Below are 27,997 nucleotides of genomic sequence, written 5' to 3'. Positions count from 1 at the left end.
GAGTTTGGCAATATTGAAAACAAAGAGTGATGACAACTGTGGAACTGTGAGCTCATGTTGTTTAAATCGCATGCATGCAGTCATGATAAAAAATGTGTTATTTATATTTAACAGTGCATTTTCTTGTGAAGTTTAACTTTGTTTAAGGATTTCAGGTGAGGTTACAGAGCTAAATATGCTAATATGTAATTAAATAAACTACAATAATGGGAATGGCACCAAACCTTCAGCCCCCGAAGGCTCAGTCCAGTGTTCACCCTGTTGCACTGGCTGTAGTTGGATGGAGGTCAATGAAGAAACGACCACAGGAAGTTGTTGTAGCAGATCTTTCCTGTGCTTTTGGCGTCAAAGTAAGAGCACAGGTGAAAAAACTCCTCTTCTGACAGATTCACGGCGAAATGGCACAACACCTGCAGGCCATCAACAGCAAGAGTTGGAGTACGTGCATACGCTTTTATGGGTGTGTGTTTGTAGTGTGTTAGATGAGATGAGATGTCATCGCTAAACAGGTTGCTAATTGTTTCTATCGATTAGTTCAGGGAGCATTGTACAGCAGGTAAATGGCAGGGACGATAAAACAGGAGTGTCAGCTGCTGTTCTCCTGGGCCAAAATGTCAGCTGGGTCTTGTTTCAACCTTCAGCTTAATTGAACAATTAAAATTACTGATTGGCTGTCAAGTGAACGAGCATGTGTGTGTGTGTGTGTGTGTGTGGCTTTGTAAAGCTTGCACACTTTGAGATTCATGGATTTGCAGCCACTCTTCATCCTTCTCCTTGCAGAGCTCGAACAGCTGCATCGATAATTCATACATAAAGCTCCAGTTTATCTGCGAGCGTTCGACAGCAGAGCATGCATCGTCGTGTGGGGGGGTTAGAATGTGAGTGTGGGACGAGCACGCTGTAGCCGACCTCACCTTTCTGAAGTCCTGCACGGGGATGTTTCCTGTGCGGGTGCGATCGGATGTCAGGAAGCTGCGTCTGATGGAGGTCCAGGATGAGCGAACCACGTCGTGGATCCTCAGCATGACCTCTACGCAGTCTTTACTCAGAACACCTTGGCTCGTCTGGACCACATCAGACAGCATCCCGTCAATACAAGGCCAATGCAGGGAGACGTGAACAATAAGAAACGAAACAAACAGAGGTGAGAGCTCTACGTGATTGGTAACAATTCATGTCTTCACAAGCTGAGGCTCCGAACAAAGTGTTTTTTGTTCTGTGATCAGATAAAGAGAGCGTGTCTGTAAAGTTGTGTGCAGACACACCATCGAATCAGATGAGATGCAGGGGGTCTCGGCAATTTTACACAGATGGTGGGTTCGGGCGAGACAATGCAGGTCTTTGTGATTAAAAAGTTGGTTTGGAAGGTTGCAGCTTGGAAGTTGCCAGATTAGGCCCTCACCCACACGCTCCGTCGAAGCTTGGGGGCTCGGCTTAGTCGCTCAGCGGGGGGTTCTTTTAGAGCGTGCCCACCCGTGTGTCATTGTTCAAAGCTTTGCATACACCTCCCTGTGCCAAGAAAGCACTGCAAATCACCAAACTCGCCCAATTCGCTTGTCATGGGAGGTGATAGTCGAGAGCCTGAGGGTGGGAGGTCCCCGCTGAGTTTACACAATCTGGCAACCCGCCGTCGTCCATCACCACCCCCTTACATTCCAGAGCCACCTACCCCTCACACACATACATACACTTTACTATAACCTAGTTTAAACTTGCAGCCAATAAAACTACTGTACATTCGATCAGACCTTAAACAGAAGAGAGGAGAGGGAGTTAATTTGAAATGTGCTAATGTGCTGCTGAGCATGGGTATGTGCATATCCTGTGTCCCAATTTTTCTGGATACGTGAGGAATAGATATTTTCAAATGGCATAATAAAGTGGCTTTGGAATCTGTCAAATGATGAAGAAGAAAATCAGCGAAGTCGCCCTTTAAACTGTTCAAGATGCTAAGTGGCTAAATAAAAATCTTAGCATAGCACGGCGCCTGTTTGGTTATGCGTTCAGTAAACTAAGATGCAACGCACAATGTGTGTTCATGCTTGTAAATAAGCAGACATTAGCACTTGTGCTTCATGCAAATAAGCTCGTAATGAAATGATTTGGTTGCCTGTGCAAAAGATTTTTGTTTAATTGGAAGAAAATGGAATGAGGACTTCCTTAGTCATGGCTCAATTAGGCACATTTGGGTTAAACAACGTTCTCTCAACTTGTTCCTTTTTTTGTTCCTCGATTTTTTTTACCTGTGTGTTGGGGAGAGGGAGTTTAAGTCTCTCGAACGCCCTCGTGGTCTCTGCTGGCTTTAGGTTCAGCAGGAAGTGGCGGAGGAAGCTGTGATACGAAACACAGCCATTATGCATGAAGTCAAATCTCTCAGCCAGATTCTCAAACTGCTCCTGAGTCATACTGATGTCGAGGGACTGGAGGATTCCTGTAACACACAGTCGCAGTCGTGAGGATGTAGCGCGCAGAGGAACAGCTCGGTGTCACGATTGCAGTTTTCTGCTCACCCAGGAAGCATGTGGTGCTGATGTGTCCCCCTTGTTGAGGATCTTCTTCCCCACATTTCCTCTGGATCTCCTTCCAGCAGTGCTGCACCGCCCTGCGCAGCCTCTTTTCCATGTTGCCCGGGGTGCTTCCTGTTCCTGGCCTCCCCACTGGGGCAGAACGCCTAGAGGTGCACTGGGGGGCAGACTGGGAGAGAAACAAGGGAGTTTAAGAGAGGGGGTTTGCACAACTACACAAGAAGAAAACTCCAATTCCAACTCTGGACCATCTCCTCACTGAGTCGCTTTTACTTTTGATCGAATTCCTACAATTCATGAAATAATTCCTCTTGCTGCCAAAAAAACTTTGTTTGTTTGGAAACAAAGATGAATAATTTAATTTCACTTCTGTAGTGCTGGAGTAACTGCAGCTTGAGTAATTCAAGAATATGCGTCACACAGGATGGAATTGAAAACTCTGATTTGGCTGAAAATGTGGACGTGTGTCCACTCATCTCGTCCGACCATGTCTCTTCAGTCCAGAGACATCGTAACACCTCTTTTTATGATTACTCTATTTTTAATGCTTGTTTACTGTGACGTGATAAAGTCCACATTTAATACACAATAGGGAAAATGTTTGTTCACAGAGCATAGATGAATAAGAATCCAAAATATTCAATAAACACATTTTGTTGGTATCATTCCACAAAAAATTAAGAACCAACAATTTTCTCTGAAATAGTAAATAAAACGAAAAAATGTTGTAACGTCAAAAATGTTGTTTTTGACTATTTGAAATAAAACAACAAATGAAAATGTTCCGGACAAAGAATGATGATATTCAGTCAAATATGTGTAATATCTTGAAGGGGTGCCATTATTTTTATGTTCAAAGGTATATTTAAATCATTCTGTCGAATCAAAATCAAGTTTAATATTGTATGATGGATTGACAGAGCAAACAAAACGTCGAAGAATCACATTTGTCTCAAGTAAGTTGAGAGTTTGTGACTTGAGTCCAACTTAATTTCTTTGAAATGGGGCACAGGTATGAATGCAAGTCTAATTTCATGGGTGTAAGCACTATGTGCGTTCCAATTTTTGCAATTGTGATGACCTGAACAGGGCACAGAGAGTTCCCAGCTGAGTGCAACCCGGAGAAGAGGAATGATTCTTATGTGGCTATTGTTGGGAGGAAGTTGTTGGGAGCAGCCACAATATAGAACAACTGTACTGACATTTCTTTACAATTCTGAGGCAAAGAGCGCACTTGAATCATTTGTTTCCAATTCTTATGTTGAGATTTACACAACATATGCTTTGACAGATTTCAGAGGCCACATCCCGTACCTTAGTACGTTGTAAAATTGCACTTCCAGTGTTTGGGCGATGCGGTTTTATTGCTGAGTCGGCATCTCTGAGCTCAGGAGAAGGCAATAAGATCTTGTTGTTGGGACCATCTGCACTGCCCACTGCCCTAAAGTACTTCCGAAACTGTCTGTAGTGCAGCTTTTTCTGCTCAGTCACAGGCATCTGCCGCCACACATCTTCGAACTGGGAAGGAAAAATGAAACACACATACACATACACGTACATAAATCATCCCCAGTGTGGCGATTGATGCACCAACAAGAGCTACACACAGCATGTAAATTGAATTTATGGATGACTAACTTTCTCACGCAGTGAATAATTATCAACAAAGATAAATTAGATTTTGATTAGAATAATTAAAGAAAACATATCAGACTAAAAAAGAACACAACTGGCAAATGTAGCATGTTTTGGATTCATCCTCTCATTTGTAACCATGGACTGATGCCAGCATGTGTTGTTTCAGCTTGAAAGCGTACAGCGGAGAGACTTGTTGAGGGCTTTGGATTCTGTCAGCGATGATGCACTGGAATATAATCAGCGGCAGTGAAGGGTTTTTTGGCTCTACCTGATCATTTGTCAGACTCGGGCAGTGGCGATCAAGCAGCTGTCGGCACTGCTCTTTGGAGATGGTGTTAGATGGGTCCTGATCCATCAGCTCTTTGATGGTTTTGTACAACTGGCTTGAGCCCGTTTCCTGGATCTGCTGTGGAAGCTCAGTGATTCCAGGGGTCTCAGTGTCAAATGGGGATCTCATGGCCTCCCGCTCCGTGCTTCTGCTCATAGCCCTGTCTGATATCTTCAATATTAAGGAAAAAAACACACATGTATGCTCTGTGAGGCTCACTGGAAAACAACTAAACTAAAAACTTAGTTCACCATTTTTTGCCACTAGGGGCAATGCTGCAGCTTGCACTTGCAACAGTGTACTATGTTTTAGGCCTAAAAGTGAACTGCCTCTGTGGGGATATATTTGTGGTATTTGGGTGCCAACATCACTATTTTAGTCATGTTGGCATGCTAGTATGGTAATTAACATAATCACAACATACAGCTGAGATTGGGAGTGCCATTTTGCAGGTGGTTGGGCATATATCAAAAGTTTAAAATATTAAAGAGACCTCTTTTAAGAACTAAACCCAAAATAAGTACTCTCCATCCTGCCTTCGGCCTCACATATCACAACATCAGTCAAAGCAGTATTGCCAAAATGGTAAAGCATTTCTTTAAGCATCTTAAGTGATCGGGCTTCTCACCACGGGGCTATGTGACTCAAACTTGTTGAGGAAGTCCTTCCAGTTAACAGTGGAGTTGTCACAGTCCAGCTCCAGTTTGGTTAGCAGGTGCCTGTACTGTTTGTCTGAGAGGTGAGCACAAAAACTATCCAGCACCTGCCGAAACTCCAGAGCTTTGACCTTCCCCGTCTTGTCCTGGTCAAAGGCTGAGAAAGCCTAGAAGAGATACAGGGACACGGATCAGCTGAAAGAAAGACTGGTGGCAAAGACAAATGAAGTCATGTATGTACATGTGCGTCACCTTATAAAGATTAGGTGCTGAGGAAGTGACTTGTTCTCGCATCTTGGCCAGAGCCACCTCTGGACTGAGGCTGTCCAAAGACTCTATCTGCCGCAGGGCATCAGGAGTGGAAGGAGGAGCCTGACACTTCTTCTCTGATTTATGGTCAAATGCAGACAGGAAGTCCATGTAAGACAGCCTTTTACAGCTATCGTCCATGGAAACATTGAGCCTAAAGGGAAACACGGTACAACAAGTGTCCGTCACAGAGCATAGTACAGAGCATTACATGCCAGGGCCTCAGTTCTACAGTTTCCATTGTGCTCTCATGGTTGACCTGTGCAGGTGATGTATGAGCTGCTCTCTCTGGATGGAGCAGCTGTAGGTGTGCAACAGGCTCAGCAGCTCTTCCACTGTCACTGTGCCGTCTCTCCTCGTTTCCAGGTGAGCCAGAGCATCGCTCAGCTCCTTATAGTGCTCCTGTATGATCCGCCTGTGGGCAGTACAACAAGGACCTGTAGTTGTTTCTGTAAATGAATCATCCTACAGGGAGAAGGAAGCGTCAGCAGTGGAGAATGGATGAATCATCTTTAAAACCTCCTTTGCTTACTGCATATGCTCCAGTGAGGCGGCATCAGAGGAAACTGGTCGGCGAGCACGCAGCTGGGGAACAGTCTGGTTTAGCTTCTGGTGCAGAAACCTCACTTCCCCTTCATGATGGAACCCCAGCTTTTCCAGGAAGTCACAAACCGCTACAGAGCCTTGCCCCTCTGGGTCATACCTGTCGATATGAAGGTTGAAACTAACCCCTGCACAGACGTAAGCTGTTTGCTGTAGGACATAGTGACTGTGATTGCGACTTTCTCTCACCTTGACCACAGCTGTTCAAACTCATTGGACCCTATCGGGAGTGCGTAGGTGAAGAGAAGTCCCCTCAAGCTTTTTTTATCAACCCTGCCCTGGCCATCGGTGTCAAACCGACAGAGCACCTGGTGGCAATGAGAGGAACAGCTACAGATCTTTCCATCTCTCTTTGCACACATGATTTCTGTAGATTTATGCTGACCTTAGCCATGTCTGCCCACTTGTAGCGTGCTTCAGTGGCCAGGAGCTTGTGGAGCTGCTCTTCTCTGTGAATACAGACAGAAAAATCAAATCAAATCAAATGAGGTCGAACCAAAGTGCTGAAAAACAAACAAGGGAGTACACTAAAGAGCAGACTTTGCTCAAAATAGCATAACAGGTATGTAAATGAGATATGAGACTGACACGCTAGGTGTTTGAGGCCCTCGTTTGCCGTTGTTCTCTACAACATTGCTGAATTCTGCATAGTTAAGGTTGCCTCCAGGATGCAGGCCAATCAGATCCAGGAGTCGCTCGTACTCTTCCTCACTGCAGAAGAAGCCCAGGCTGTTGTAGAGCACTCTGAAATCATGGCAGTCGACCACGCTTTTACATTGTCTGTCCATCAACCGGAAGGCCGCGACGTTGTTCTGATTGGAAAAGAACGACTTATCAGAACCCACTAATCAACGAGTGAAGAGTTGTGTCGATGGATTTGAAAGGCAGGTGCAACCTGCTTGTGCACAGATGGCTGCTGTTATTCAGGTTGAGGAAGCATAGGAGAAATGAAAGGATTTAATCGAGAAGGTGTGTTAAAAAACTGCCATTACCTTTTTAAGCATTATGGTTGCTTAATATAAAATAAGTAATAGTATTAATAGTATTAAATAAAAAGGAATAAATATTTTAAAGACTAACAAGGCGTCCTACCATCTTGCTTACCCCATGGATGATCTTGATCCTGTTCTTCAAGGCAGCCAGGCACTGCTCCGCAGACGTAAGGAGGGGTCCGATGTCCTTTTTACCACCCTCACCCCCCCTGGAGGCCTGCTGCCCTGCTGCTCTCGCTGTGGCCTCTACGAAGAATGTGTGAAAAAGATGTTAAATCACAGAAGTTTTGATATTTTTGCTTTTAATAGGGACCAATTAACTGCGCCGCCGAAACTTTGAGAGCAAATTAGAATTACTGCTTCACTTTGGTTTGTGGAAAAACACAAATAATTCACAAAGAGCTTCCTTAAGCGAAATCGGCATTTAACCACCTGAACTAATTTATATTTAATTAGCAATACACGTTTCTAAATCATAGAAACTCAATCTATATGCCACACAAACACAGCTAACTTTATGCCCCTGGCTTTTTTTGTTATTCCTTCTACTTTCCTTTTATTTTTTTAGATGCTACAAATTAGAGCGATGCCCTGCTGCTCTGTTTTCTGCTTCCAAAGCACATAATTAGCCCCAAACAAGCAGAAATGAGTGTGATTCTGAATCTGTGTGCTTCCCCACTCAGCTAATGAGAGGATGAATCCTACTCTATTTATAATCCGGGATGATTTCACCAATGGCTCATGTGATAAGAAAGACATCGTTTTACAGGAAGCAGGGGGCTTATGTATGATCACCGTGGGTGGGGTAGGAGTTGGGATGCAAGGCAAGATGGAGGAGAGTTTAGAAGGGGACTTGCTGCACTGCACTGGCAACCCCGCTATGCAGAACTGATTGCTGATGCTTCTGGTCAAGATGTTCTAGCTGCCTTTTTCATGTCTCACCCTCATACTTTGCCTGGAACACTGAGCGCTCTATCCGTCCATCCACGGCTCCTAGTTGCTTGGTGAACATGTCAAAATTCTCATGGTCCAAGATGACCCAGCTGTCCTCTAGAATCTGAGGGTAGAAGTAGTGAAGAGAGAGGAGGAAGTGACACACTGTGCTGCAACTCTAGAAGGAAGGGTTACAGGTGAACCCAGTTGAACACCAACAGCATGGGACACTTTGGATTACTAATCACACAATCTACACATTTACTGTATGTTTAGACATAAAAACAACTTGGTTCAGGTTAGACACAAAAAAGAAGAGGTGTTTAGCTTTAGGGTTCGGGGCTAAAATAAAGTTGCCGCATTAACTGCTAATGATATATAAGCTGTTCTTATTTCAAAGCACTACGTTTTATCTCCCACCTCCTTCTAACATACGCCATCAGATGACAAATCCCATGTGCAGGTATAAACTAACATTGAATATATGTACCAACTATTGTGATTTAACTGAGTAATGCTGGTGATGTCTAAAGCAGTATATCTTTTTCCACTGTGTTCAAAAAACTACATTAACACATCAGTGAGCAACACTGATGAACTGAGTGTGACATGTTCCTTCATTATCATGAACACACACACACACACACACACACACACACACACTGTAGTTTATTTTGACTCAGTCCCACATACACTGTCCTGCTGCCACAAATTCTCACTAGAGACTAAACGTAGATTAATCCACCTCTGAAAATAGTCACAAATGTACTGTTTCCTCCTGTTTGTCTCATAACAACTGGGTCACTGTCCCACTATCCCACTGCCATCCTGACAAAGTCACATGTCACATTCGGTTTTAGCATCATGAACAAATCCTGTTTTTAATCCAATCAGCTTTAGTTGCTGTTTTCATTGTTATTTAAAGCTAAATTACAAAAGTTAAAGTTAAAAAAGCAGAAGGAAGCTAATTCCAGCAGTCAGACAATGAGTCAGAGTGCATGTACACTAGGTATAAATAATATTAATTAATATGAAATATATGTTTTATTTAATTCTAGATGTAGTTTTTATTTGGTACTGTCTCACCTTCCGCACATCTGCTTCTGACAGATCCATAGCATTAGAGTAGGGGATGATAGCCTGTATACGGTCATTCAGGCTGGTGTGGCGTTGCTCTAATCTCAATCTTATCCTTCGGAAAACAATGTCCAGGATGTTGCAGGTTTCTGTACCGACCTGCGGACTGGAGGGGGGCGGCTGTCCCCTGACTGACTGCAAGGTTGACTGAGGTGATGGGGATTGTCTGTAGGGAAGATGATAAGATAAACTCCTAAACTCTCTCAAATGTATTGTATGACTGCTTAATAGACATTTATTAGATCCAATTTCATTGTTCTGTCATTGATAGAGCAGGACAACAGTACAGCATCTGTCTGAGACCTGTACTCTGCACATTTGCCTCTTTGATCACCTCTCAGTATGGCAGCTACGTCCATGGGATGAAGAAGTGTTTCTTCCCTCTGGTAGTGGTACTCCCAGGTTTTTGAGAACACTATTATAAGAAACCAGTGTAGAAAAGCTGCCAGATGAAGAGCTGAAGGCCTCACAGAGCCTGGAAATACATGGAGAAAACGGAGAAGTAAGCAAAAAGTGGTTTTGTATTGTGACCTGCAAACATTTGTAGGGTCTCACACTTGTTCTCTTTCTTGCAATTTAAAATGTTGGATGAGTGCCCTCTATATGTCTGGGTGTGCGTCGTACTTGTCAACGTGTGCGTCCGGAACAGGCGCGCCGTAGCGGCTTAACACCTTCTGCGTGATGTGTCCAGTGTGCTGAGGGTCACACAGCTCCGGCGCTGCCATCGCTGAACTGAGGTGCTCACCGTCCAACAGCAAACTCTCCACCTGACATATAGGACCACACGCACCAACATACACACACACACACAGACACGGCTCAACAGCACATTAATAATCAACCCCTGTTTTTCTTTTGATCTCATCTATGTTTCCTCATTTTGTCAGATCTGATGCTGTATGCTACATTACATGTGATATGTGTAATATTTGATCACAGCATGCTTACACTCACTTCTGTCCACAAAGCAGATGCTTCAGACATTTTATCAGCCCCCTGTGTGGTGTGCTCTCCCTCATCTGGTGTTTTTAGCTCCTCCTGATTAAAAACAAATAAAAACACAGTGCACTTATATATCCTTGTATAAAAGTTTTGCATAACAGCAAATGATTATAGAAGCATACACTCCCTGCAGTGGTGCCTTTGGTTTCCTCAGGGATGCCAGGAAGCTGAGGGGCGTTATCAGGGATGGTCGGCGGCGCCGTGCGAGCAGAGGTAATGCCGGGGTTGAGTCTTCCCAGGCTACCCAGCTGGATGACCCCGGTGTGTTCTGGATCCAGTACATTGCACAGCTCTGTGATCCGTGAACTTTGAAAGAGGTGCTGGGTCCCATCTCGCCTCTCCAGCAAGTGTCGCAAGTCTGCTCGGGTGATGCTACCTGCCTCCTTCTAGAAAGACAGGACAAACCAAAACCTTTTGTAATGACGTTAGCACAGCTCAGAACATTTATGTAGGTCGTACACTGTGTCACTGTTTGGATCTGTTGCAAATGGCCACATTTAGAAGCAGGAGAGATAAGAAAGTGATGGGGTAGCTGTGTAAAAAAGTAATTTTAAAAAAGGGCATTAACATGCAATTATCATTTTATCATGTGCAAATATGAACACATTCATGGGATGTGTTTCTCAGAAAGCACTTTATTTGAAGCCTACTGACGCCTTAAGAAGACAGCTGTGGTCAAACAGATGCAGCCAGTCAAATCTGTCCCCTGTAGAATTCAATGTATTCCAGTATTTGTATTTATTATGGCGATTTGTCTCTGGATTGAAGATCAGTTCTGAAACTATGTTGTAGTGAAGATTATATTACTGTTGGCACCAATGATGTGTTTAAAGTACAACTTTTCATGATTTTGTGCTAACTCCATATTAAGTTCACAATTGATAGTGATTATATTATTGCTGTAGTAATTATGGCCTGGCACAATGGTGCATCCATCAGATGTGCGCGTTCTATTGTGAATTATTGAGTTATGCACAAACAATGTGATTTATTGCAGTTCATCCGAGCTCTTGAATGCTTCCCCAGAGATAGTCTAAAAACTATGGTTGGCTTAGAACCTGCCTGAGTGAAAAACCTCATTATTGGCTGGCGGTGTGAGGACACTCTTGTTTGATCTCCCACCCGCTGAATAGATTATTAAAACAGTTGATGGAGGGATTTTTTTTCCCTCCCATGCCATTAAAAGGAGGAGATTCTGGCAGACAGATATGTGTGATTCATATCTGGGAGAGGCTTCACACATAAACACACATGCATACATACGCAGGCGTCCTTAAAGTTGGAAGCCGACTGTTGTCTTGTGAGTGGCGGCAGCAACATCAAACATAACTGTGAATTAATGGAAGATGCAACCCTCCCCCCCCCCCCGTCGGCCCCTTCCCCAAAAGTTTAGTCAGACTCCAAAGTTTCATCCAGCTGAAGAAGACTGATTTGAAATTAAAGAGGCAGAACTGGATGCGGAGGCGTGTTGAAGGGGATGGCTGTCAGACGAACATATGGCTAGTGACTGAGTGGCTAACCAGTGGCCATATGCAATCATCTAATCATGTTTATGGCCATCAAAAAGCTGCAGACGATGATTGGCTCATCTGTAAAGCTGTCTGGCATTTATATTTAAAGCATATACCTGAGCATGTGCCTTTGTCTCTTAGCAATCTGCTTAGATTACTCCCTTGTGTCCTGTCTGATAACATTAAAAAACACTTCTGCCTTGTCAAATCCTGCAAGACTGTGCAAATAATGGAAAGGAGTGAAAGCATTTCAACACGTCTTTTGGACAACTTGCAGATTCATCACTTCATTTTCTGTGATTTTCTTCAGTAGTTTTGACTCTTACCACGTCCAGTATATGGAAGATCTCTTTAAGTCGAGGGTAAATGTCTTGGAAATCCAAGCTGTCTCCATCTGGGACAGGCTGCTCACATGGTCTGGGAGAATAGATGGGAGGAAAGGAAAGGATAGGAAAGGAAAGGGCAAACCACAATAGACATACAGTTCATCCAGTGCATGAGTCCTGCATTGAGTTGGTGAAAATTGAAGTGCACTTTAAAACCACAAGGTGGCATTAATGCTGTTGATGTGACTGATTGTTGTATGTGTTTAAAGTTAGGGTAGGCTACAGGTCAGGTCACACACATAAACGAGTCAGATCAGGTACAGATTACATGTAGAGATAAATAAGGGTTTAATTTGTGTGGATTTGCAAAATTGGACGCGAGCAGGACTCAAGAAAATTCTTTATCTAAAGTGCCTTCCTTATGAATAGGAGAGGGTGCAAGAGTTCATTTCACTTGTCAGATCTGTAAATTTGCCAGAAAAGTCTCCAGAAATCCCCTTCTGATTTTCTGAAGGCAACGCATAGTCATTAACTGATGTTCACTTCCTCCAAAATACAAGGAAGGACTATTGAGGCACCATATCTAGCAAAGCCATGTCCACGACAGAGCTTGTATTGATCCTCCATATGTGTTGCTTTGAAGACAAAACACAATGGTGATTATCGTAAGATAACAGAAATAATATGTGGTGGATGGCCAAGAAGTAAAAACCCCTCCACAATATTCATATAGATCAAGAACACATTACAGGAGGCATGCTTCAGTTGAGTAAAGGGTTTACCACAAGAACTATGTACAGTAACCTGTAGCAAGTGAATTTATTGTTCGTCCATGTCTCGTCCTTGATTGTTTCATTATAAATCCACTAAGTTGGCAAAAATCAAAATGATGGCACTGTATAAATATATATGGACTCAACTGTATGTGTCATATTTTAAGAGTAGTTCTGTCAACCTTACCTGTCAGTGTGATTGTGCTTTGTGTCAACCTCTTCTTCACCTGAGCTTATGAAGTGGCCCAAGAAGTGCTTCCACTTCACCAGCCCTGTAGCTTTTACACCGTAACTGCACACACACACATAATCCATACACATGCATGAAAAATATATTACAGTGAATAGATGATAGCTGTATTTTAAGATTTAAACAGTAGAGGGCAGGAAGGTTGAGACAGTATAGGATGAAAAAAAGAGAAGAGAGGGATAAATAAATAAAATACTGTTGCTTTAGCTACCAGCTTGTCAACTTCTGGAAGGAGTGAAGGTTCATGGGGAATATAAAACTGCTCAGAACAGCCCTCAGGACATCTTGTGCTACCAAGCCAGAGCGGGTGGTGTCAAAGGCCTGCAGTGCTTGCCACACCGGGATAGAGTTCATACACATCTGTTAGAAAGTATAAGAACACACAGATGTACATCCATTCATATTTCAGAGACAAACCTCCTTTAATATTGCCTTTCTTTCAGGATGTGAGTCATCTCTGGGTTTGGTTGCCATGGAGAACATCCCAGTGCGAGACTAGAACCAGCGCCGCCTCTGCCGCCTCTCCCTCAAATTAGCCGTGATTAACACACTAACTCAGGAGCTCATTTTTCTGGGCAAACATTTTAATTAGATATGTTCCCTCTGCCGTTTGCATTCTGACGCTCCACTTAGAGCCAATTTACCCCTCCATCTTTAAAGAGGATAATGCATGGAAGAGGGCCAGATGGTAACATGTAAACAGGAAGGATAAAACACACAAAGTCATTTAGAGATGTCTGTACCTTGTCGTGGAAAAGAGTCTGCAGATTCCCATGTGACGAGACGGATGGTGCATCACGCAAGCTGGACTGAGATTCAGCTCTCTGCTTCCTCTGATCGGCTCGCTCACGTGGAGTTGTTCCTTGGCTGGACACCGCTACAAAACACAAACAGCACTAGTCTCGATTCAAGTCTTTACTCTAAAATTGATGTTAGGATTTTAGCCTAGATGTCACACAAGATCTGACTTTGCGATTGTTTGTAACAGTGTAGGATTGCAGCCATGGTAGCGGCATAATGGGCTGTCAGTTCGGTCCAGATATGTTGTCACACAGCGGATGGATTGCAGATTGTGCAGACATTCACAGAGGGAGAATCCTACAAGCAATGATGATCCCCTGACATGGAGATGACAGTTGGGGTTTTGAGTGAAACATCTCAAAAACAATTGGACAACCACCAGAAAGGATTAAGCCTGGTCACTTTGCTGATTCTTTGACACTTTCCTAGAGGAGCTGTGGATTTGAGCTCAATGGTGGATAGACTGAACCAAAAGTTGGTACAGATATTAATGTTTCTCACAGAATAAGTGCAACAATATTAATGTTTAACAATTTTCCTATTAGTCATTGGCTATTACCAATATGTATATATAGGTCGATTTGCAGCACAGGGTGGCGAAAATGCAACTGTAAAGAATCTAACTAGAGCAAAAAGGGGCAAAAGGAAAACAGGTGACATAACATATATGTAACACATATCCACAGCATTAGCATGCTGTCCACTGTCCCCATACCTAGCTTTGTGCAAACTGGAGCAATCTTGAAGTTATGACCATCACCAAAGCCTAGGTTTTCCAGGAACAGTTCGTAGGAAATTTTAGCCACGTTATTGGGGCTGTAATGATGCCACAACCTAGAAAAAGCAAAGATATGGTGAAATGAATGATGCGTAGGTGATCAGTCAGGAAACCCGTGTTTAATACTGTACAAGAGGATAAAAGAGGTCATGCTTTATGTTTGGCTCTATCTGTCCCAGCATGCAGACAAGAGCGTGTGTGTGTGTGCATGTGTGTTGAAGCTGAGAGTGTTGAGCGCTAAAACCAATTAAAGCCACTGAAAATGAACCTGTCACACACAATCCTCTAGAGCCGCGTCAAAAAAAAAGAAAAAAAGTTGAGCGGCGTTTCTGGAGTGGATTTGACTGCAGGGCTCAAAGTTTTGAAAGTCAATTAGCTCTCACTCTCATTGTGAGACAAAGTCTGACCACAAAGTTGGAGCCGGTGATCTCGTCCTAGCTGGTGGACGACTTCCTACTGCGGGGAATACTGGAAATAGTCTCGCCTATGGTGGCTGGTGGGGTGTCTATGATGGTACGTGCATGTGTGTGCAACACATTACATAAAATGAAAATGAAATTGCAGCCAACATGTTGGATAAAATTTGACTGAAAGCCAACCCCACCTCTGAAATTCCTTGTTTGTCAGCTGGATGCAATAGTTGTCCAGAATGCGTCGGAAGTCGTGCTGCTCAATTTGTCCCTCTCTGTTGTGGTCAAACAGGCGGAAGGCTCTGATCACAGTCCTCAGGTTGCCTCCGATCTGCAGGGTTCACACACAATGGTTGGAAACAAAAGCAACAGGACAAAGGAGAAACTTGGAACAGCTGCTCCTCTTTCCTCACTCAATCCCAAACCATCTCAATTGGATTCACATTGCATGAGTGTGAAGGGCCAGGTCGTCTGATCACTCCATCACTCTCCCTCTTTGACAAATAGCTCTTACATGACCTGGAGGGGAGTTTGGTGTCACTGTCCAATGATGGTCTCACATACAAACCAGATGGGATGCCATGTCGCTGCAAAATGCTGTGGTAGCTATTTATGCCTTCAGTACTTATGTACAATGGTGAAAATGATAACAATAAAGAAGAAACACTAAAGGAGGCCGTATGTATCGGTAATGTTAAAGGTTTGAAGTAAATGATCGTCTCTATAGAGACCACTTGGTGCTTTATCTCTAGATTACAATAGCATGTCATGATGAAATTCGCATGACAACTTGACAGCTCATTAACTGCCGGGCTAATGAGAATATTTTGGATTGTAAAGCCATAGTCAGGGGCCAACACAGGCAAAAAACGTTTTAACAGATCATCATGTGACATCGTGTGATAAAAATCCATTACAAATCAGAACAAGTGGAACTGATGGTCGTCAGCTTCTTACAGCAGGGAGTCCTTACATGTTTACGCTTGAGTCACAGATATGTACCGTATATTAACGAAACCCGTCAGGATGAGCGAGAGGAAATTAACTTCCTGCATTTTGTAAACATGGCGAGATTCTGGGAAGACCTTGAAACCCTTAAGCGGATTCTGTTTTCTGACGTTACACTCCTCTGTTGCATATAGGTTTCAACATTACCTGGACCACCCTTGCAGGAGTAAGGAATCTTGTTCATTGCATATCAGGACAACAACCTTTCTCTAACAGGGGCTAACCTTAACCATATACATACAATATGTAACAAGAAGTAACGTGAATAAAATGTCCTCCAGCAACCCAATGGTCTAAACCTATCCTAAAGGACACACTATTCCTCCATTTGTACTTCACATTTCCATTGCACACAATTAGCGATTTCCAGAACCTTCCAAAATGTAGCTAATAGCTTGTTTGGCCTTCGTATGGGCCCTGAGGAACACCATGAGCAAACTAGGATCAGAGCAGCAGAGGACTGAGGAGCTACCGGCACAAAGAGATCCAACGTATATGTAATTTGGAAAACCCTCACGCTCTGGGAAGCTGGATGATGACTGTTTGGATCAGGTTAACATTGCTGGAGCTCAGTTGCAGCCAGTCAGTCAGTGAGTCTGTCTGAGCGGGCGGCCCAGCCAAGTCCAGCCCGTCTTGCCTTCCAATGTCTCTGCCATGCACCAGCTCACCACGTAGCTCCAGGGCGCCACGCTAACCATGGAGGGACAGGAGCAGAGATACTAAATATACCCCCAGTGACTCTTGGGTAATCAGAGTCTTCTGTCGCCCAGAGAAGTCTCTGTCTAATTGCACTCTGATTAGATGAGCTGCCAAGTCTCTCAGTGAGTGGCGTGGCGGGAGCCTCCCTCATGTGCCGTTGCACTGACATTGTCTCTATGCTAAGACACAAATAGAGCAGATGGAGAAAAGTCAAGCTAAATTATAGATGCTGACCTCTGAAATGCTACAATTCACTATTTCCTGCCTTAGACAAGGCTTCTCCATCTTTACTCCTCTGTTAATTCACAGGAGAGGTTTTGAATAGCAGCAAAACTTCACTCTTTGCAATGGAGCAGCTTCCGCTACCTTCCTTACGAGCATGACAATTAGCCCCGCGTTCGCACCACCTTTCATTCCGACGGAGTCAGGGGGAAAGAGAAGAGGCGCACCGCAGCAGCCCCTGTGTTTAAAAAAAGATCAAATGAAAGTGAATTTATTAAAGACAGATATAAATACGATTCTCTCCCCGCCCGCCGCCACTCTCCCTCCCTCCCCTTTCCAACTTAGAGGATTCTGTGCTAATTAGAAATGTGTTAAAATCACAAAGGAGGGAGAGAGGAGATCATACGGTATTAATGAACAGAGACGGAGGGATATCATTCAATCTCCATCTCTATCTCCATCTCTCCCTCTGCACACACACACACTCCCCCTCTCCTTTTATCTGCCATTGTTTCTCAATTCCCTTGCAAACTTTGTTTCCTTTTTTTGCTTTCCCCTTTGTCTTTACAGCCCATGTCTCCCTTTGACTTTTTTTCTCCTCCAAATTCCTTGATTATTTAGTTTTTATCTCCACCCCCCCCCCCCCCTACAATCCTCTTTTTATTTCTCTTTTTTCCCCCCCTCTTTCCACTCACTCGTCCTTCGGCGGTGCCAGCGCTTCATTAGGCAGCTGTGTTCTGGTTGGCGTGGTTGGAGGCCTGGCGCTGTGCCGTGCTCGGAGTGTCTCAACAGCCCTCGCCCATCCGTCTGCCCGCCCAGCCCCATGGTCCTTAATTAATGAAAGCTCTGTTGTTTTTGTTTACCAGCCTGTTATATGCTAATCCAGCGAGCCCTGTGTGTGCGTGCCTGTCCTCAATGTCTGTTTGACATGGGGGAAGGACGGGCAGAGGAAGGGCCCTCTCTGCTGATTAGTATGATCTCAACAGCCTTGACCCAAAATCAGGTCTGATAGCCATTTGATGACAGTGTATTCTCAGCCTTTCTGCTCCTAATGATTCCCGCACATGCAAAGGGTCATCTCATTTAAATTACAAAAGAACATAGAGTATTTTCACATTCATTCCTGTTTATGTCCATCCGAATAGTTGGTGTGTTTGTCCACCTCTAGAGACAATTCATTTTGGAAGGGTCCCTAAAAGTTGGAGTCGCTTCGGATTGACTTACTACAAATGATTCCTAAAACAAAATCTAGGTACGAAACCTGCTGAGTTAGTTATAACTAGTCCTTCTCATGTATTTGAACACTTTATCTTTAAGGCTTGCTGTACATCTGTTGCATTGCATACGCCACTGGTGCCTGAACCAAGCCGAGACATTCACTTTGAGATTTTGGGGAGAGTTTTAAAAGATGTCAGCAGCTACTCTGGTGTTCGGTTCCTCACTGCGATGACAAAGGATTTCAGACTTGATGGCACTGCTGACTGGCATAATCTCCCTAGCAACAGTAGCTAGGTATTGTAATACTTAGAGCCATCTGCCACGCAAAACTGAAAAGAAGGTGGAAAATAATTAAGGCATAAACCTATTGGATCATTAAATTATCCAGAAGGCTCCTTACTTTGCGCTGATGAAAGCTAAGCATGCAATTGGAGGAAAACTTTAAAATGAGAATCATCAGTGGATTCAGAAAGTAGTCAGACCCCCTTCACTTTTATCTTTCTTATCTACTAAAACCGAAAAGCACTCTTGTTTTACAGAACTTCAGGTGCTTTTTTGCAAACTCCATGGTTGTCCTTCTAGAATTGTGTCCCATCACCACACAGGATCTCTGGAGTTCAGTCTCTTGCTACGGCCTTTCTGTATCACAAACTCTTGTCCTAGTTGTGCCAGACTTCCTTCCATTACTGTATGGGTGCCACTGTGCTTATGGGAACATTCAGAGCAGCAGCCTGCACATCCCCAGATCTGTGCCTTGCACTAATCCTTTCTCTGAGCTTTGCAGGCAGTTCCTGATTGTGACACAGAATGCACTGTCAGCTGGGAGGTGTATGCCTTTTCAAATAATGTCCGATCGGTGTAATTTTCATAGCTAGACTCTAATCAAAGTGTAGAAACATCTCAGCAACTAACAACAGAAATAGAAGGCTAAATAGTGAGGATATGTCTACTTATGCTAATTGGCTATTGCATGGTCAGTAAGAACACCACAAAATGGCATCACCCTTAACATTTGACAGCTGTTGCACTATGATAATAATTTTTTTTATTTTGAAAGGATGAAGTAAAACCTAGATGAATTTATCTGGTGTCCGTGACATGTTAAGCATGAAACATTCGGCTTAATTAGACTGATGATTAATGACTAATGTGATGCGCTCGCGCCTCCGGCCTCCCACATCCCACTATGACTTGGTAATTGTACGGAAGGAAAATGGGACATCATTTTTAAAATTTAGACAACACTTTTTTCCTGTTAAAGACAACGTGAGGAAACCTACAGCATGTGCAATAAAATCAGCAAATAAAACTCAAACCCTGCATTACAGGACGTGACAGGCTGATAACTGTGTTCAAAGAAACATGTTGTTTAAGTGCTAATCCTCACATGACAACACTGTCTCTCTCATGATTTAAGAACTTGTGATACATTTCTGACATTATTTAGTGTCACACACCAAACAGCATTTCTGTTTTCAGTCAAACGGTGCCGACTTGTACGCTTGTGTATTGACAAGGCTTTTAAAAGACACTCAACACTCAACACTTCTGTCGTGCTTGCTCTAACCTTTCCTGTCACTATGAATTATGGGAAGGAAAAGAGCAAAGGGATGGGACAGCTATCTGAAGAGGGAGGGATGAAAGAAAGTGATGGAGGAGGAGGGGGGGGGGGGCAGAGAACAAAAACGGAGAGTTGGAGGGAAATGAAGGGACACAGTCAGATCACAAACGGGAGCGGAGGAGGAGAAACCCGCTAAGTGACACGGGGAACGCGAAGAGAAGAGAACGAGAGAAAAGCAGAAGGAGATCAGACAGTGATCATCAGAGAGCAGAGAGATTAACTTTCTTTTGTCTGTCAATTAGAGGGCTAATTTCTCTCTGGTTGGGCTCCAGAGTGCCAGAGACAGGCGGCATTAAAGTGGAGCTCAGAGGGATAATAAGGGGCTCTGGGACCATTCTGCCGTCACTCCCTATCCAAACATTAGCAATACAAAGGCACTACACAACCTACACAACATGGAGGGTCTTCAAGAGGACTTCACACAAACACTCGTGCTGCGCCTCCTGATATATTAGACCCACACAGACCCTCTCCCTCCCATTTGATGAGATGAGAAGAGTGACCTGTGGGAATCCCCATGTGGGGATACTCCTGCTTTTGTGTTGGTTTGTGCAGGAACTGTGTGGATCAGAAAGCAATTTTACAGATTATCAGTACAAAGTTTTGTCCAGGGTGTTTAGATCAAGAAGCCAACCCATCTGGACCAGTTAGCACCATCATGACTTCATACATTTTGCTCAAAAAGGTCTTGCATTGTGTTTTTTCCCCATACAGGTCTCTGCAGCCCATCACATTCTGCAAAATTACTCTTGGTGACCACTCCTTCACCCCTTGATTTTTAGCATTTTTCTTACTTTGACGCTCACCGAATCATAAAATGAACATTTTCTGTCACATCCTGTTCATATTCTAGAAGTTTATCTTTAGAGGTAACTTCCAACAAGTTTTGAATTGTTCAAATAAAAAAAGATGGAATAGATAAATAGATAGACTGCACCAGATGTAGCCTTCAAAAGAACCATTGTTAGCTGGAGTATGAGTACCAAATCAAAGTTAGGACAATGATTGAGTCCAGTACTAGTTTTCCAGGCAGTTCAAACGTTTTAAATTTGCAGAGTCAGCCACAGAGACCTGGGGATTAAAAGGAATCGGATGAAAATGACAGAACACACCGATCCATTGCAAAAGAGACAGAAATTTGAGAAATTTTTGAATTCATGTGAATTCATGTGACACATTTAAACAGCTCCTATTTGACTTGAATAGCTGAAGAAGATGGTTCCATATCTGAAAATTTGATATGATACAAAGTCCAAATTTCTGACACAGACTGGAAGGCACAATCAAGAACTGATTAAATTAAGAAATTATTTGCTATTTGTTTGAATATTTTGTTTGTTTTAGGGTTTTTTTTCTAGTTTATTCTAGTTTCCTTGAACTTAGAATTGTCCTGCTTAAACATTTTTGAATAAAAGAGCTTGAAGCTATAAATCATTTTTATGATTAGACCATACATAACATGAACATAAACATGGCTTTGTTTTTTATTAAAGTTAAGTCTGGCTTAAAACAACAATCAGGCGTCCTTATGAAGACTGAAGTGTTCACTTGCTCTTAATAGCCTGTTCAAAACGGTTTTAAAAAGTGTATGTAGAGTATTTTTTAGGGTGATACTGTGTTTCCCCCATGGTGACAAATAACAAAAAGAGTAGCAGTTAAAAAACAAACTTCAACATTGGACAATATCCACTTAAAGTGACTAAATTGGAAGGTTGAAGCCTTATGTTGCATTCAAAAGGAACGCTTTAATACATTTTTGCACAGATGGAAGACTGTGGATTTTGGCCTCCATCACTTACACAGGAAGAATCTTTTGGAGGGATCTATTAAAGGGCTGTGTTAACAAGATCAGCGGTTACAGAGAGGGAAACCTGTTTCATTGTTCATGAGGCACCTACGTGTTGTTTTAAAGACAGCCTTGAAAAACTGTGAACTTGCCCTTTACTTCAGATGCAAACTAACATAAGGTGACGCCGTAGCCGCAGGTTACCTTATCATCATTCCGCGTGAAAGTGTTATTTCCCTGTTCCTGCTTGTCAAAGGGACAAATGAAAGCATCAGATGAACAATAGTTCCCAAATGAATCACTTTATCAAACAGTTCAACCAACAATTTAAAGCAAATAATTTGTCATATTTTAATGTAAGCGGTTAGCAATTAGCAGCTATTCACCTGCTGCCTCCTCCATCCCTGCACTCTCTCCTCCACCACCTACTTGTACTTCACAGATCACTTCATGAAGCCGAGCCTGATATTAGCAAAGTGTCACTGAACCCCTTTGTTGAGTTCTCTGCCTGTGACACAAGAGGAGCGTCTTCGGGTGTACGCGTGCACACGTTGTGATCTTAATTGAATATTGATAAGTGAGGCGAGCACGCGGGGGTAAACAGCTGCGACTGGTACTTCATCACATGCGTGCGTGCATCACTCATTATCAGGCCCAGCTGCTCTTCCGAGACAAGTCATCAGACAGTGACCGTGCACACACACACATTCATACACACTCACACTTATTACAGTAATTGACAATTTCATTTTGACAGAGATCAAAGTTGCCAACACTGCTCGCTGCAGAGAGGGAGTCCCCAGTGGCTTTGTTGTTTGTTTAGTAAACAGGATTCTGAATATTTATTCATCGCAACTTTTACACAGATCCTCTTTCGGTCCCTCTGAAGGGTCGCTACCTGGGTAGGCTGGCATCTTCATCCTGTTGCTGTGACAACGGAGCCCATTGCCTTAGTAACAGAAGTCAGAGAAGGAGCGCTTATTGAGATGGATTTAGAAATGACTGGCATTTGTTTTGGGTGCAAGCAAGTAGGGAAATGTGAAGGCTTTACAGTTGCATCACAGCCACAGCTGGCTCCCACCAAAAACCTAACTCAATACATCCTTCAGATGAATCGAATATAAATATAATATATAATATAATATAGGAAAAAGAAATGATTCAGTGTTACGTTTTTATCTCATTTGCTTAATTGGGTTGCTTTGATTTGATTCTTGCACTTATCCCATGAAAAGCTGATCCTATTTAAGGTCATATTAATGCAGAAGTAGAGAAAACTGTAAAGGGTGAACTTTAAAACATCACCGTGTATAGTTTGAATGTAACGTCACTAACACCTTGAGGTGAGGTTGATTTGTTTCTCAGTGTGGGTTACCGTGACACGCTCCTGTCTTCTTTAACAGCCCTGTCTGAAGTACAGGTTGATTGCCTCATTTTATTGTTTGCTAGAAGTCAAACCTTGAGCTGGTAAGACAAGTGGCAAAGGCACACATCCACATAACAAATGGCATGATGTAAAAAGAAAGGGGAGGACATGGATGGACGTCAAATAAATGGGTATTGTGTTGACTGAAGGATGTGGGCCTGTGAGATGTTTTTTTCCTAAGTACAGCCCACACTGAAATATGCAGTTCAACACACACACAAACACACACACACGTACATCTGCTGTGAGGATAAGGACAGCCCTGTTGGCCCCCAGGTCTTCATTTATGCACAGACAGGATTTGCTGAATTTCCCGCATTTCACAACAACACAAACAGCCTGTTTTAATAAGTGGAACACAAGCAGCACAAATCCAGAGTCGATTCTGTCATGCTTCCTACGTAGAGCCTAAATTCTGCCAGAGCTGCCCCACACACACACATCTGCTGCCACGTGAATCGCCCTATCACACACACACACACACACTCACTCGCGGATGAGATGTGACTTTGCAGCATTGATGGATGTTAAAGCAAGAATCCACTCTCACAGCATCACTCACACAGTTTTGTTCAGTGCTTTCAGGAAGTGGTGCTACATGCATGTCACTCCATGCCCGCTGAGGGGTTAAACTTAGGATGGAGGTTTATTTAAGCATCTACAAAGATCACCTTTTGTTCTACTGTCATAGTGGCCCTGAAATGACATCAGTTTAGTAGTTCTAAGCACTTCTTTCTAATATGGGAACTGGAGGTTACAGTGCTATTGTGAATTCTTCACCCCCCTTCTTGAGTTCCACTCTTTTTTAAAGTGCACATCATGCTAAACTAGCTAGTTAAGGTCTGGACAGATATTGAACGGGTCACTCCACATGCCCTGGTACACTATGTAATTCTTGTTTCCTGTAATTACGGGTGGCTCTGAAACAGCAAAGCGTCTCCACAACATTACATTGCCACCACCATCTCTGAATGCAGCTCTGATGGCCTTTTTGCAGAAATATGTTTGGTTTACTCCAACTTTTAACCCATCAATCCTAGAAATTCTCCCAGAAGAGTCAGAGATCTAGCCCATTTTGTGAGTTTAACACCCAATCCAAGGGATGATGTTGTCATTGTTGTCAAGCGTTTGCTAGTTCGAACTCCACACTACTTGCTCTTTGCCGACACATCGTTTTGCTTGTTATTGCTTTCCTGCCACCAACTGTTGACCAGTGGAACAGCGTGAATCCATTTTGTCAAACTTTCAAGATGAACACTGAGTTGAACCTAGCTGCACACATCCCCAGCTGCAGCTTTTAAACAATGAAATAAACACTGGAGGGAAACAGAGGGTGCCGCACCTTATGTTTGAGATGCTTCTGTATCTCAGACAGGGACATGGTACTTTTGTGTGGCCCAACCCTGAGGAAAAAAAAAACAGGAAGCACATTCAGCTGCTGCCACCAAACGCCTGAAAATGCAAACGCAGCTGTTTAGCACAACTGTGTATGTGTGTGTGTGTGTGTGTGTGTGTGTGTGTGTATACCTCACACTGCTGCTGCTGCTGCTGACTCTGCGGACCACAGGCACTCTACTGAACCTCCTCAGAAACTGCACGTAGTCCACCATCGCAGCGCTCCCGTCACACACCTGCAGCAGCCACAAACACATATAAACAAGTTGAGGCCCCGCACAATCATGCAAAACAACGCGACTGTGAGCTTGATGGTGACGGTGATGATGATGAGAAGCCAGAGGTGGATGAAGATGACGCTGTAGGGGGGGAATCAGTACTCTACCATTCAGAGCTGAAGCCCACTTTAAACTTTTCCAACATTCCATTAGCAGCATCCGTGATAATGCCACATGTAATGGCGTTTCCGTGGAGACCAAAAGAGCGGCGCGGTGATGTGGCTGCCGTCGGGTGGGTTGAGCAGTAATTTTCAGGGAATACACTAGGTGCTGTTCTCTGGAACAGAGCACACCTGGGGAATGCAGCCGCACGCTTTCGTTCTGACCTTGTGCTTCTTTAATGCTCTCACACACACACACACACACACACACGCCTACACGCACACGGATACTAAAAGGAAAACTGGGAAAGAGTCGGCACCTGCCCAAATGCACAAAATTAAAGAACTAGTTCCCACTAATCACACACAAATACACGCCCGCAGTTCATCCAATCAAGCAGACAAATACTTGGCACACACACACACCTATGCTGTACCTATTTTGGTGGCTCATAATCAAAGTACAGTCTCTGTGGCCCTGCCCTACATCCTTCCATGGTGTAATCCAGTGCAGTGGTCCCCAGCGGAGCTCCTGGCATTGAGTCTTATTATAGACACCACACCGTCCAATTATCACTGCTATCAGTAGCCACGGAGCGCAACACACAGCCCCCGCTGTGCTCTATATACCTGTGACAGCACTGTGACACCTGGACACAGGAGACAGAGGCCAGCGGTGAGGGAGTGATGACATGGACAAGAGTGAAACACTTTGAACTAATGTCCCCTTAAGTTCACAAGTGGAAATTGCGCTAAAAACTTTGACCACAGACATGACTCCAGTGTATGAAATACATTTCATTGTATCTGGTGTGAGTTGACAAGATTATGTATTATAAATCCTTACACACTGCAAAACAACAGTACGTATCTCGCAGTACGTGGGCAGCACACGCTCTCTGTGGTCGTCACGGCCAAATTCAGCTTTAAATTGCGATGTGTGTTTCCACATAGGAAGGTGGGGATACTGGCACGTTTATGGAAGACGACAAATCAATTGTAATCACTCCAAACAAACACACCAGAAATACAGGGAGCCAAAAGAGGGGCTTGAGCTCTCATGGTGCAGTGGATTTTCTCTGTCTTCGTCTCTGCATGAGTCTTAGAGTCGGCCTGTCAGATTTGTCAGCTTCATCAGATTGTCTTTTTGCCCCCCCCCCCCCCCACCCTAACTCATCCACAGTTAGCTCTAATCAATCGAGATATGTCTCTTTTGTAGTTCATGTTTAATAATTCATCAACATTTAACAAAAAAGAATACCAGTAAATAAGTGAAGAAGAAGAAATAAAGTTAGGGAGGGCACGAGGGAGGCTCTCACATCAAAGTGTCAGCAGAACAACAGCTGCTGCTCCGGTGACGGTGCTTTAAAGTAAACTTTGAACAACTTTCCTGAATGCACACACGGCGCGGCGCACCACACCGTGCCTTTAATGAATAGGACGGTGAGTGGGAGGGGCGGGCAGCCAATGGAAGGGAAGTGGGGTTGGGTGTATGGATGGATGGATGGAGGGATGGAGGGATGGAGGGGGAGGAAGGAGGGGGCACCCGCACAAAGTGCTGATGTTATGGGAGGAAATCTGTGTGGGAAAGACAGGCAGTCAAACTGTCAGGCGTGAGCGCTGAGACGGAACAAAGAGGAACAGTGGAGACGATTACAGTGGCGTAGCAGAGTGACAGAGGCATGATGCTCACAGATGAAGATGAAGAGAGGAGGGAGGTGGTGGTGTTGATGGGGGGGGGGGCTTTTACTGCCATGCACAGATACCAAACACACACATGCACGCTGGACTGATCAATAGCAGGAACGTCTGGAACACTCTCATTATTAGGCTTCATGAACAGAACGTGACATCACCCAGAAATATCAGTGCTGCTGCCATCATGGCCCACAGTGCTCCTTTTTTTATTTTTTAATTCTTTGTAAACATCTGCAGGCTGCTGTGGAACGTATGAAATCAAGAATAACTCAGTGGGTCGGATGAGAGGAGGGGAAAAAAACGCATGGCAGCCAATGCAAACAGAAGTGCAAACAAATAACGTCTGTTTTAACAGCTGCCAGATTCACTTCTCCTCTGACCAGTCTCCACGGCCACTGAGATTCATTTATCTATGTCAGCAGCCTGCGAGGGCTGAAAACAAATCTTCTGCTGCCATCTTCTGGAGCGCGGCTATGACAGCACAGAGAGGAGAGCCTGTCTTGCAGTGGGAAATCAGTCCTAAGCGAGTTGGTGAGTTTGGATCACAGGAGGGGGCTTCAACACAACTGCTGTTCAACATCACTGATCAAAGTTATCTACCAGAAATGTACAAGACACACACACACACACACACACAGATAGCCTAACCTGTAATGGAAATGGCAGTCAGACAGAGATAAGTGGAAATGACATTTAGGTAGAAAAGACATGGATCGCTTTGAACTTTTCAAAAAATATACTGCTTGGTGGAAATATTATCTTTGACTTCTATCATTTCTGCAGGAATAAATCAAACTTTCTCCTGCAGCTCCCATAATGCGCCCCTTTTTTTATTTCTCCATCTGTGAGGATCACTTCATAGAGAATTTTGTTAAATATTACCCGTGATTAGCACTGATTAGCTCGTGCCTTAAAGCAGGTCAATGCAGGTTTTCTTTGCTTTTTCTTTCCTTGAACTCTGACCACTCTTCCTGCTCCTAAGGTGTCCCCACATAGAAAGATGCTGCCACCACTGTGTTTCATTGTAGGATGCTATTAACCACATACGACTTACTAAATCTATTGATGTCCCACGCTAAACCTCCTTACCTCACTGAGGACTGTGTCAAGCTGGTTCTGGCTGAGAGACAGCAGGCTCTTCAGGACTTGTCTAAAGTCTTCTTTGCTCACCAGGCCCGTCCCACTAGGGTTTACAGCCTTGAAGGCTGACCTGATGTTCACCAGTCTGCTGTGGATCATTCGCGCCACCTCCTCTAGAATGATCCCCCGACCTGGAAAGGTCAACTGGGTCATTATCTAAAAGTCTTGGTAGATCTCTCTCATAAAACACTCCTCAGAAAGGGTTAATCAATCTTTTTAATAACAAGACAAAACTGCTGCGTACCTCTTTCTGTGTGAATCCACGCCTGCCCGAATCCACCGCCTATCCGTCTTCTTGTGGAGGAGCGCGTGGTGCTAAGTGCCGTCTGGGGCCGCTGGTTGATCACCAGTTGCCCCAGTTCAGAGTGGAGAGGCAGCAGCTTGGCCATAACGGTGAAAGTGGTGTGTTTTAGGAGAGTGTGTGTGTGTGTGT

General features: G+C 43.8%; 1 protein-coding gene across 1 annotated transcript; it reads right to left on the bottom strand.

Annotated features, from left to right (window-relative positions):
* Positions 1 to 287: 287 nt before the first annotated feature.
* On the bottom strand, positions 288 to 27,953 carry LOC113162844 (EF-hand calcium-binding domain-containing protein 6). Its single transcript, XM_026361079.1, has 29 exons — positions 27,809 to 27,953; positions 27,514 to 27,695; positions 24,485 to 24,583; positions 15,167 to 15,303; positions 14,500 to 14,618; positions 13,727 to 13,860; positions 13,195 to 13,343; positions 12,921 to 13,025; positions 11,961 to 12,051; positions 10,246 to 10,509; positions 10,076 to 10,159; positions 9,746 to 9,888; positions 9,456 to 9,596; positions 9,071 to 9,287; positions 7,994 to 8,108; positions 7,164 to 7,297; positions 6,648 to 6,871; positions 6,445 to 6,508; positions 6,249 to 6,367; positions 5,989 to 6,159; positions 5,716 to 5,871; positions 5,400 to 5,610; positions 5,120 to 5,314; positions 4,432 to 4,662; positions 3,840 to 4,043; positions 2,511 to 2,694; positions 2,244 to 2,431; positions 915 to 1,064; positions 288 to 410 (listed from the first exon to the last, which is right to left on the bottom strand). Exons 1-29 carry the CDS (start codon positions 27,951 to 27,953, stop codon positions 288 to 290), a joined length of 4,479 nt encoding a protein of 1,492 aa, XP_026216864.1.
* Between the last annotated feature and the right edge of the window lie 44 nt (positions 27,954 to 27,997).

The sequence above is a fragment of the Anabas testudineus genome, chromosome 23 (assembly GCF_900324465.2).
Source record: "Anabas testudineus chromosome 23, fAnaTes1.2, whole genome shotgun sequence".
In the NCBI taxonomy this organism is placed as follows: domain Eukaryota; kingdom Metazoa; phylum Chordata; class Actinopteri; order Anabantiformes; family Anabantidae; genus Anabas; species Anabas testudineus.
Note: the sequence above shows the minus strand (reverse complement) of the source record. Positions and strands in the feature narration are given on the sequence as shown.